This window comes from Thamnophis elegans, chromosome 7 (assembly GCF_009769535.1).
Source record: "Thamnophis elegans isolate rThaEle1 chromosome 7, rThaEle1.pri, whole genome shotgun sequence".
Classification (NCBI taxonomy): Eukaryota; Metazoa; Chordata; class Lepidosauria; order Squamata; family Colubridae; genus Thamnophis; species Thamnophis elegans.
In genome coordinates this window covers 76,231,276-76,243,957 of record NC_045547.1, presented here as the reverse complement: position 1 = coordinate 76,243,957, position 12,682 = coordinate 76,231,276, and the positions used below count along the sequence as shown (strand labels likewise).

The 12,682-nt window shown below is 45.0% G+C and overlaps 1 protein-coding gene across 1 annotated transcript in view; it reads right to left on the bottom strand.

Moving 5' to 3' along the window:
- VWF (von Willebrand factor) overlaps positions 1-12,682 on the bottom strand; it is a 185,105-nt gene that overhangs the window by 25,617 nt on the left and 146,806 nt on the right. The window contains 3 exon segments of the mRNA XM_032221125.1: positions 2,169-2,209; positions 4,131-4,314; positions 5,220-5,330. Coding sequence (XP_032077016.1) covers positions 2,169-2,209; positions 4,131-4,314; positions 5,220-5,330 — 336 coding nt within the window.

The window sequence follows — 12,682 nt, the reverse complement described above, 5'->3', positions numbered from 1 at the left end:
TTCTGCTGCGACAGCCTCCTGCAACCCTCTGCCAGCAAAAATGGAGGTTGGGAAGACCGCATGTAGCCCTCCCAACCTCTATTTTCACTGGCAGAAGCACTGCAGAGCGGTCCTTCGCTATTTCCAGGGTGGCCCTGAGGGCCAGATCTAAGCACCCCATGGTCCGGATCCAGCCCCCGGGGGCTTGAGTTTGACACCCACATCCTATACCATTCCAGACCTGTCCAGTCTCCTCTTAAAAACCTCCAGTGATGGAGCACCCACAACTTCTGGAGGAAAGTTGTTTTTGACAGAATTGCTGAATTACATCTCCTAACATCTGGCTGATGATACTCAGTAGCATTAGAAGAGCCACTTGACTCTACATGTCATGTGTTAGCTATTGGCTCAACTTAATTGTTAACTCAAATAGTTTGCCTGCTCTCTTTTCCCCAGGTTAAGCACCAATCTTCTCGGCAGAAATCACTTTCTCGCACCCAAAAGAGTTGCAAATATTCACCTAATGCACTGATCTCAGTGGAATTTCAATGGGCCAAATTAGAGGTGGTATTCAGCCGGTTCCGAACGGTTCTGGTGAACCGGTAGTGGAAGTTTTGTGTAGTTCGAAGAACTGGCAAATGCTACCTCTGGCTGGCCCCACCCCCAACTATTCGCTGCCTCTGGAATCCCAGCTGATCCGAGTCCCAGCTGATCGGCTGGGTCTTTTTCTGTTGCCCTGCACTGGAGAACTGGGAGCTGGAAAGCAGGCTAGTGGGGTGAGGAGGGAATGGGGATTTTACAGTATCCTTCCCCCAGAGGGGGGAGGGAATGGAGATTTTACAGTATCCTCCCCCCAGGAGTAAGGAGGGAATGGGGATTTTGCAGTATCCTCCCCCCAGGAGTAAGGAGTGAATGGGGATTTTACAGCATCCTCCCCCCAGGAGTAAGGAGGGAATGTGGATTTTGCAGTATCCTCCCCTCAGGAGTAAGGAGGGAATGGGGATTTTACAGCATCCTCCCCCCAGGAGTAAGGAGGGAATGGGGATTTTGCAGTATCCTCCCCCCAGGAGTAAGGAGTGAATGGGGATTTTACAGCATCCTCCCCCCAGGAGTAAGGAGGGAATGGGGATTTTGCAGTATCCTCCCCCCAGGAGTAAGGAGGGAATGGGGATTTTACAGCATCCTCCCCCCAGGAGTAAGGAGGGAATGGGGATTTTGCAGTATCCTCCCCTCAGGAGTAAGGAGTGAATGGGGATTTTACAGTATCCTCCCCCCAGGAGTAAGGAGGGAATGGAGATTTTACAGTATCCTCCCCCCAGGAGTAAGGAGTGAATGGGGATTTTACAGTATCCTCCCCCCAGGAGTAAGGAGGGAATGGGGATTTTATACTATCCTCCCCCCAGGAGTAAGGAGGGAATGGGGATTTTACAGTATCCTCCCCCCAGGAGTAAGGAGAGAATGGGGATTTTACAGTATCCTTCCCCCAGGAGTAAGGAGGGAATGGGGATTTTACAGTATCCTTCCCCCAGGAGTAAGGAGGGAATGGGGATTTTACAGTATCCTCCCCCCAGGAGTAAGGAGGGAATGGGGATTTTACAGTATCCTTCCCCCAGGAGTAAGGAGGGAATGGGGATTTTACAGTATCCTTCCCCTGCCATGCCCATCAATCCATGCCACATCCACAGAACCGGAAATAAAATCTTTTGAATCCCACCACTGGGCCAATTCCTTTTTTTAAATCATTCGCTCAGAGAGAATGTCCTTCAAATGATTTCAGCCGAGTTCCACCTTATTTTTTTTTTCTGGGGTTATCAGAAAAAAGTGTTGCATCTATTCATTGTTTGCCTAGCATCACATCCAAAATATAAAAGAACATTTTACTTTGGAAGAGGATATCCTAACAGTGGTGTTCCAGAAGGCAGCTGGACTTTCTTGGTTTCTGCCCTTGAAAGTCCAACTGCCGTTTGAAAAAGCACCATTGGGACTTTGCTCCCTCCCTCTCTATCCTGCTTAGTTTTTATCTTAATTGAGTTTTAAATTTAAGGTCTTTATTGATTGTTTTAATGTTTTATGCTGCATTTCATTCAATGATTGTAATCCGCCTAGAGTCGCCCTTGGCAAGATAGGAAGCATGCAAGTTTGATAAATAAATAAATGCAAATGGAACAGATGATTGGCTAGAATCTTACCGCAAGAACAGTACCGTTCAGGATACAGCCATTCACAGGTTCTGCAAGAGAGAAGTTGCATATATTGGTATCTGAATCTTCCACAGGGCAGTGAAAATGTCAACTCCATTTTTAATGTATCATCATCATCATCATCATCACCATCATCACCATCCCATTGGTTGATAGCTAGCACGCTGGCAGCAACCCATATCAACCATTAGCACCAGTCAATGAAATTTGTGACGCATCTTTAAATGTTCACTTGACTGAGTTTCATGCTTAAGGAATAAAAGAAATAATAACAACAATAATAATAGTATCAATAAAATTGCAGCTTCCTGCAATAACACCAGCGGAACTGCGTAAAAACTGTGCTACTCGGAACATCCTATATTTTAAGAAGGTACTTGGTTGATACCTAGGACGCTGGAAACAACCCGTGTCAACCATTAGCACCAGTCAATGGTATTTGTAATGCATTTTTGAATGTTCAGTTGGCTGAGTTCCATGTTTAATGAATAAAGTTAATAACAATAACAACAACAACAACAATAATAATAGGAAGAAGAAGAAGAAGAAGAAGAAGAAGAAGAAGAAGAAGAAGAAGAAGAAGAAGAAGTAGTAGTAGTAGTAGTAGTAGTAGTAGTAGTAGTAGTAGTAGTAGTAGTTGTTTTGTTCTCATCATCTTCCGCGCATGCTGAAGGCTTGTGTTTGGTCAAGGTCAAGGTCAACCATCTTTGCATACCAACTGGATGAGGCCTTTTGAAGATGCACCCCACATGACACCTTAGGGAGTTGCAGATTGGACATTGGGTTGGGGTAATTGGGGTGGGAGAGTGCTGGGAAACGTTTGATATGTACAGTACATATTCGTGCCTTTTTGGCTCAGATCTTGCTTTTCTTTTGCTGCTTTCAATTCATATCTAGTAAAAGTACTTTATCTCTATTCAAATAGAGTTGAGGTTTTTCTTTCTTGGATACTGAAGGAGGCACGCCTGACATTAAGCAAGATCTCACTTCGCGCCCATCCCGGAGTTAAAAGCTTCCGTGGGCAGCACCCAAATGTCTAATCCCTGCACGGACCAGGAGAAGCGACCATGCTGGACAATTGTATTATTCTACTGCATCAGAAGGAGTCAGAAATCAATGCCTTTTATATATACTGTTGCCTTTGAAAATATTGGGTTTCTGTCGTGATGGACTCTTGTGACGAGCCGATTGACAGATGATGGAAGCAGTTAGCTTCCTCCCATAATTGGGGCTTACCAGGGGTTGTGACTCTAAATATATACCCTCTTCCCTGGCTTCAGCTGATAAGGAGGAGACCTGTGGCTCAATGGCTAAGACATTTGCCTAAGATGCAATACAGCACAGGTTCGAATCCCAGTAAGGGTATGGCTAGCTGATGAGGGCTAAATAGCTTGAAATAGATCTATACTAGTCTCCCTTTATTTATTTATCAGCACAAATAAAAAACACAAATATAACAAAGGCAACAATAAAAATATTGGGTTTCTGTCGTGATGGACTCTTGTGACGAGCCGATTGACAGATGACGGAAGCAGTTAGCTTCCTCCCATAATTGGGGCTTACCAGGGGTTGTGACTCTAAATATATATATATATATATATATATATATATATATATATATATATATATGTGTGTGTGTGTGTGTGTGTGTGTGTGTGTGTGTGTGTGTATATGTAGTATATGTATATGTATATGTATATGTATATGTAGTATATGTATATGTATATGTATATGTATATGTATATGTATATGTATATGTATATACAGATATTGCCACTGCAATATCATACAGCAGCAAAATTAAATTCTGACTTCTCCTAACCTGTCTCACAAAAAACCAGAATGTCTTCTATAGGGGTCCTGTCTAATGTTTCACATTTAAGTTGGATTTGCAAACTTCTGAAGATGGTGCAAGAAGGTATGTCTTCTGCTGAATGGACCAGTCCTTACCACACCGACAGGAAGGGCAACATCCGGACCTCTGGTCACAGCGCATCTCTGTGGCAAATGGGCAACTGATCGGCTCCCTCGGTTGGCATGAGACATTCCTGGTCTGGATAAAGACCTCCTCATTCACACGGACACATTTTTTGATGACACAGGGATTATCTGGAAACGTCCATTCGGAGCCAACCTATGAGTATAAGACAAGAGAAGGGTTTAGGCAGCCCAAAGACCATCCTTTCTTTGTAACTTGTTCAGGGAAGACATGTGCGTGATGTTCCTCTCTGAAGCAGAACATGACCTTTCCTCGCCCCCAAGGTAGAGCAGAGTGAATAAAACTAAACCGTTCTCCTTATCCTATCTGTAAATCTCTCCCATTTGTAAGGCTTGGGGGAAAAAACTAGAAAGCAATTGCAGTAGTTTTCTTCTGTTCTAAAGGTAAAAGTCAAGGTTCCCCTCGCACATATGTGCTAATCGTTCCTGACTCCAGGGGGCGGTGCTCATCTCGGTTTCAAAGCCGAAGAGCCAGCGCTGTCCAAAGACGTCTCTGTGGTCATGTGGCCGGCATGACTCAATGCCAAAGGCGCACAGAACGTTGTTATCTTCCCACCAAAGGTGGTCCCTCTTTTTCTACTTGCATTTTTACATGTTTTCGAACTGCTAGGTTGGCAAAAGCTGGGATAAGTAATGGGAGCTCACACCGTTACATGGTGTTAGGGATTTGAACTGCCGACCTTTCTGATCGACAAGCTCAGCATCTTAGCCACTGAGCCAACCTGTCCCTTCTTCCACTCTACTGGAGTGCAAAAGAATAATATCCAAGTGGGCATTCTCTGCTAAGAGCCTAGTGGTGAAGGCGCTTGCCTCCCCCTCCTAGGTAGCAGCCGATGGGCTTCAGAGGGGAACGCTGCCCCCCCTCATGCTCCCCCGCCCCCCTGCACATACACGGCAGAGACCCAAAAATCAACTAACTGGCGGAAGGCATGCACACATGCACGGTGGAGCTGAGCTGGGCCGATGGGTCGGGTGCCCGCAGAGAGGGCTCTGCGTGCCACCTGTGGACAGCGTACCATAAGTTCAGCATCATAGCCTTACGTTATGCCAAATGATGTCTTCATCTCCTCGAGACCAAAGAGGTGTATCTTGGCACATGGTTCTGAGACATTTTCCACAGCACGCTCCTTCTCTGTTGACGTATTTATATCCCTTCAAAACATGAAAGGCACCACAACAACAAAAATCAAGCATGTATAACTTTCCTCCTATGATATATTACAGGTAGCCCTCAACGTGGGACCACAATGGAGCCCCAAATGTAGGCCACTAAGTAAGAAATCGGTGGAGCGCAGCCCCGTTTTATGACTTTCCTTGCGACGTTTGTTAAGTGAATCGCTGCCATTGTTAAGTTAGTAACACATTAGTTAAGTGAATCTGATTTTCCCATTGACCAGGATCCGTAACCCACCACTGCCCTGTTCACAGTCCTCAATTTAGGTAAATTTAAAGATATCCAATTTAAGAGTTCGGATTGTTCAACAGATTGAAGTCAATAATTCAGAAGTGGAGCCAAGGGAAAACAATCTTCTCTTGGACCAGACAGACAGAGCCGAGGTGGCGCAGTGGTTAAATGCAGCACTGCAGGCTACTTCAGCTGACTGCAGTTCTGCAGTTCGGCTGTTCAACTCTCACCGGCTCAGGGTTGACTCAGCCTTCCATCCTTCTGAGGTGGGTAAAATGAGGACCCGGATTGTTGTTGGGGGCAATATACTGACTCTGTAAACCGCTTAGAGAGGGCTGAAAGCCCTATGAAGCGGTATATAAGTCTAACTGCTATTGCTATTTTTTTCAGGATGCTCGTAATATAAGCCCTACCCCCAAAATAAGCCCCAACTAAGATTGCCAGTTGGACAGGTGCATTTAGTACCATGTTTCCCCAAAAATAAAACCTAATGTGTCCTTTGGAACAAACATTAATATAAGACCCGGTCTTATTTGGGGGGGGGGAAATATGACCCTAAAATAACCCCAGAATATTGCAACTCTCATAAATACATGCTAGTTGCCAAGCAACTGAATTTTGATCACATGACCACGGGGATGCTACAACAGTCTCAAGTGTGCGAAAAATGGTCATAACTTACTTTTTTCAGTGGCCCTGTAATTTCGAACCGTCACTAAACAAACGGTCGTAATTCAAGGACCACCCAGATGTAATTCACACCCTTGAGAACCCTAACAACTTCCTTTCTTCCTCGTCAAACAGTTGGAGGGCGAACTTCCCCAGAAGCGAGCGTGACACCTCCAATTTTTGGGAGCACAAAATATTTTCCCAGGCAATCTTAAAATCTGTTACTGCTTATTAAAAACGTTTGCTCCACTAACAGCATCGTTCGTTCCCTGAACTGGTGGCTTTTTTTTTCTATTTCAGGCTTCACAGTTCTGTTTTACGGTTTTAAATTATTCCTGTAAGTCACCCAGAGAACAGCGGTATTTAGGGGAATATAAATATTATAAGCTGTGTGTATGTGTGTGTGTGTGTGTGTGTGTGTGGTGGTGGGGGTATTGTTTTTGCCGGGTCTTAATTAGAAGCACAAGGAAGCTCATCTGTAGCCTTACATGAAAATTATGAAGGGCGTTTTTAAAAACAAAAACAAAATTATGAACTTTATTTATGTCACCCACTTTGCAGCATGACCCGACAAAAGCGCGAACGTCATAAGCGCGCCGACAACACCGCGGCGCTAAAACCGCGATGTCAAAAGCGCACCGACAACAGCGCACCGACAACAGCGCACCGACAGAAGCGCGATTTAATTTAAGGTAAGGTTTAGGGTTAGGGTTAGGGTTAGGGTTAGGGTTAGGGTTAGGGTTAGGGTTAGGGTTAGGGTTAGGGTTAGGGTTAGGGTTAGGGTTAGGGTTAGGGTTAGGGTTAGGGTTAGGTTTAGGGTTAGGTTTAGGGTTAGGTTTAGGGTTAGGTTTAGGGATACGTTACAGCGCGCTTCTGTCGGTGCACTTTTGTCGGCGCGCTTTAGGGCTAATTCGTCGCTCATTCGTCGCACAGTTTTGTCACCGCGCTTTAGTCACCGCGCTTTAGTCAGGCGCGCTTTTGTTGTGCGCGCATTTGTGGTGGAACCCTTTGCAGAGAGAGAGAGGGAGGGAGGGAGGGAGGGGGAGAGAGAGAGAGATGTAAATTGTATTGACTTAATTGTGGTAGATATCAGAACTCTTGTGACAAACCGATCCCCAGAAAAATCAGAGCCCGGCTAACTTAATTAAATCTGGGGTGAGTAGCCTAAATTCCTAAAACTTTCCAACAGAATCAAAATTAGAAGATGATTGGTGGATTGAAGGCTAAAACATACAAAGAACAGTTGCAGGAGTTGAGTTTGTCTAGTCAAGTGAAATGGGGGACTAGGAGATGTGTGATAGCAATCTATCTATATATAAATGGCTGTCTCTCTCTCTCTCTCTCTCTCTCTCTCTCTCTCTCTCTCTCTCTCTCTCTGTGTGTGTGTGTGTGTGTGTGTGTCTGTAACTCTGGAATGCCTCAAGCAATTTCAGCCAAACTTGGTACACAGATGACTTACTCTGTGGAAACAAATACTGTGGGGGTTACCCTGAACATCCCTCAGGGTGTGTGTTCTGTTACGATACAGCCTGTTGTGCCTTCAAATGGCTTCTACTGTACTGCCGTAAAATGACTTCCATTGTACAGTGCAGTGGAGTTGCCATGGTAATGGCTTCACAGTACTGCACAAGGGGGCTCCCTCTGCTAAGGGGGAAAATCCAACATTAGAAATTACGTTTAGTCCGGACATTTTCCCCCTATAAATAAATATCCCAACATCAGCTAGTGTTTCAATATTTGAGAGGTTGCCACAAAGGACGAGAAACAATGGATGGAAACTAATCAAGGAGAGAAGCAACCTTGAAGTAGAGACTCTAGAAAGAGTACAGAGAAGAGAAACAAAGATGATTAGGGGACTGGAGGCTAAAACATATGAAGAACGGTTGCAAGAACTTGGTGTGTCTAGTTTAATGAAAAGAAGGACCAGGGGAGACATGATAGCAGCCTTCCAATATCTCAGGGGCTGCTACAAAGAAGAGGGAGTCAAACTATTCCCCAAAGCACCTGAAAGTAGGACGAGAAACAATGGATGGAAACTAATCAAGGAGAGAAGCAACCTAGAACTAAGGAGAAATTTCCTGACAGTTAGAACAAGCAAGCAGTGAAAAGGCTGGTTCTTCCTTGGAACAATCTATATAGCCATTCAAACCTGCGACATCTTGAATTAAATTGTATGCTACCTTTATTAGTTTGAGAAATTTAATAAATGAGGGCTTGGGCCAACATATCCAGCACACTTTCCTCTTCCTCCTATATTTCCCATCCCAACTACCCTGTGAGGACGTTGGGGGCTGAGTGTGAGCACAACTGGCCCGAAGTCCACCCCTGACAATAAGTTCATCAAACTTTAGATCATAAAGTGCACATCACAGGAGGCTTTCAGGCCATCATCTGGTTGATATTTCTCCCTTCTCCAATATGGACATCCCCGCACTGAGCTGTTGGTCACGGGATGAGCTCCCAACTATTGGGCATAGCAGCTGTATTTCAGAACGGTTGCAAATGCTTACTGTTTCATGTTCGAAAGCTTTCAACGTCTTGAAATAGACACTTCGAAAATAGTACTTGCACAAGCCCTTAAAATCCCATTGAATGAAGCACATTCAACCCCATTCCCATTGAATGAAGCACATTCAATGTTTATTTGATTCTAGTCCATATAATACCAATTATATTGCGTTTAATGAAAATGTGCCCTTTAACAGAGCTGTGTGTGAGCCCGGTAGAGGAAGGTCACATTCAAAAGAGATGCTTTCTTAGCAGAAACAACAACAAAAAATGCCCGAGAAATGAATGCTTTTAACTAGTGGCAACATAATCCCCTTATTTGATTACCACTTGTAGCATTTACCCAATCATCCAAAACAGGGGAAATGTTCTTGTTATTTTTTGGAAGGATGTCCCGCTTTTTTTCAGAGCCTTAAACCTTTCCTGATGTTGCCGTAAACGCATCTCCTTCTGAATGGGGCCCTACCTTCCCCGCGAAGACAGTAGCAACAGCGACACTTGCTGGCCTGTGAGCGTCATCACAGACAAGGAAGAATCCTCTCCGGGAAGGTCAGGTCAATATCGATGGGAGAAATCACCGAATAACACCGAGTTGGAAGGGACCTCGGAGGTCTTCCAGTCCTAACTAAGGAGGCATTTTCCTGACAGTGAGAAGAATTCATCAGTGGAACGTCTTGCTTCCAGAAGTTGTGGGTGCGCCATCAATGCAGGCTTTTAAGAAGAGATTGGACAAGTATTTTCCAGAATGATATAGGACAGTGGTGGCTAATCTTTTTCCCATTGTGTGCCAAAAGCAGGGGGAGTGCAGGGGGGGGTCGTGTGCAGGTGTGCCCATCCCCGTGCATGCATGTGCACATGTTCCCCACACATGCATGTGCGACAACCCCCCCCCCCCGCTTTTGGCTCGTGATGAACCTGTTTTTCACCCTCCCTGGGCTCCAGAGGTTTTCTAAAAACCTAGGGAGGGCAAAAACGGCCTCCCCATCCTCCCCGGAAGCCCTCTGGATGCTTCAGGCCAAAAATGAAGGGTGAAGTCATGCGCACTGGAGCATGCACACTGGAGCTGACAGGGCAACGCATCGCGTGCCCTAACAAATGGCTCTGATAGCCTCCTTGGCACAGGTGACATAGGTTTGCCATCACAAGTATGTGGTTTGAGCAAGGGGTTGGGTTAGAACAGGGATCAGCAAACTGCGGCTCTGAAGCCGCAGGTGGCTCTTTCCTCCCTCTGCTGCGGCTCCATCAACAGTCGGCACCACAATTTTGAGAGGAGCTTCCGGTAGGGGAGAGAGAAGCACAGCGTGCCAGGAGAAGACTCTATAGCAAGGGGAGGGTTTTCCAGTTGTCTCCAAAATTGATAGGGCTTTCGGTTATGACGGGTAGAGGAAAAAGGACGCCGTGCTAGGAGGAGACTCTATGGTGTGGAAACTGAACTTCCGGTCAGCTCCAGAATTGAACAGGGGGCTTCCGGTTAGGACCTTTGTGGCTCCCGGTGTTTTCTTTTCTGTGGGAAATGGGTCCAAATGTCTCTTTGAGTGTTTAGGTTTGCCGACCCCTGGGTTAGAAGCTCTCCAAGAATCCCTTTCCAACCCTATTGTTCTATGTTCTAAATGACAAGTTTATCGGAGGCAGGCGCAAAAGCTCAGACCATATTTATGCCAAAATAAGTGTCTTTTGCATTGGGCCTTCAGGCCTGCCACATCATTTATTGCTGTAGGGGGGATTATATGGAGTACGGGAGGTATAGCCAAAATAACATTCCTTTCTCAGAGAGTCAAGGACGCCTTGCTCTGCACCTTGAGGGGTGTGACTGGGGGGCATCTCCAGTTTTGGACGGTGCCTGATTGGAGCATGGGATGGACCTGTGGGTGCTGGGCAGGGGCCTGGACTTCCATTTGGGTGGGGAAAACCTGGAAGGTTTCAGATCTGGGTTTTCCCAGATGTGTCAATATGATATCTCTAATAAAATGGAACTTTTGAGAAAGGAGTCTTCTTTCGTTTGTGGGTGTTACCTGGAATCCTGACAATAAGTTCATAAAGTGCACATCACAGGAGGCTTTCAGGCCATCATCTGGTTGATATTTCTCCATTCACCAATATGGACATCCCCGCACTGAGCCGTTGGTCACGGGATGAGCTCCCAACTATTGGACATAGCAGCTATATTTCAGAACGGTTGCAAATGCTTACTGTTTCATGTTCGAAAGCTTTCAACGTCTTGAAATAGGCACTTCGAAAATAGTACTTGCACAAGCCCTTAAAATCCCATCTTCCTGAGATTTTTTATGGATTCTAATAATAAGCCCCTTTTTACCTTCATGCCGAACATATGGGGAAGAACAAGCTTTCCGACTTCAAAAGAAAACCATCAGCATGAAACACGGCGGATTGTGCTCAGATTTTACGACCCGCCTCACCAAAGAGACAAGGTTACCGACTTCCCTAAGTTTGCCCTGTTATTAGCCGGCGAGAAAGGATTAAAATGGGTTATTCCTGAAATCCGGGAAAAGGGCTGCATTTTTGTTGGGTTCTATTTTATCAGTTGCTTTGCTCCAGCTTTCCGGTACGGATGAGTAAAGCTGTGAGTGACAATTTTGTCCAACTGTTTATTTTTCCACATTGCAAATTAAATTTGTCACAGATTCTACGCAGCTGTGCTTGTCTTTGTCCAACCTCTACGCACACACACACACACGCACACACGCACAAACCAAATTGCAGGGAGATTGAATTCTGTTGTGTGTCCATTTTGATATTTGCATTGGGTAAATGATCTAGTTGCATGAAGGTGAACCTATGGCACATGTGCTGGAAGTGGCATGCAGAGTCATCTTTCCGGGCAATGCAAGCAGTCGCCTGTTGCTCTTCCGGGTTCTGGCAGCTGGCCAACTGGTCGTCCGGTCAAACCGGAAGAGCAGGTGGCAAGTCAATATTCTTTTACACTATGTCTGTCTGTCTGTCTGTCTGTCTGTCTGTCTGTCTGTCTGTCTGTCTGTCTGTCTGTCTGTCTATCTATCTATCTATCTATCTATCTATCTATCTATCTATCTATCTATCTATCTATCTATGTTGTATTTGTGCTGATAAATAAATAAAGGGAGACTAGTATAGATCTATTTCAAGCTATTTAGCTCTCATCAGCTAGCCATACCCTTACTGGGATTCGAACCTGGGCTGTATTACATATTAGGCAGATGTGTTAACCACTAAGCCACAAGGTTCTCCTCCTTTATCAGCTGAGCCAGGGAAATAGGTATGTATTTAGTGTCAGAACCCCTGGTATGCCCAAATATGGGAGGAAGCTTACTATATATCTATCTATCTCTATCTATCTCTATCTATCTCTATCTATCTCTATCTATCTCTATCTCTATCTCTATCTCTATCTCTATCTCTATCTCTATCTCTATCTCTATCTCTATCTCTATCTCTATCTCTATCTCTATCTCTATCTCTATCTCTATCTCTATCTCTATCTCTATCTCTATCTCTATCTCTATCTCTATCTCTATCTATCATCTCTATCTCTATCTCTATCTATCTCTATCTCTATCTCTATCTCTCTATCTAAACGTGATGATACCTCCCGCCTACCAGACATCTGGAAACCAGCCCTAGTCAACAAACGAGCCCCACCCACCACCCAGGCCATTACAACACAAAACAACAACGGACACACAGCCAGCACCAATCACCAATCTACCAATCATGATACAACCACACAACCAATCATTCCACTTACTGAAATAAAGCCAGCACTCCACACACACACACCAAGATTTATAGAAAGACGGCATCTCCGACCATGCTTTAAGCCCCAAACCCAGCCTGAAGATGGCGAGTGAGACCTCACCGAAACGTTGCCAAGACAATCTCAATCTTACACAGGAAAAGACCCGAATACAACAAGACCAGCATACCT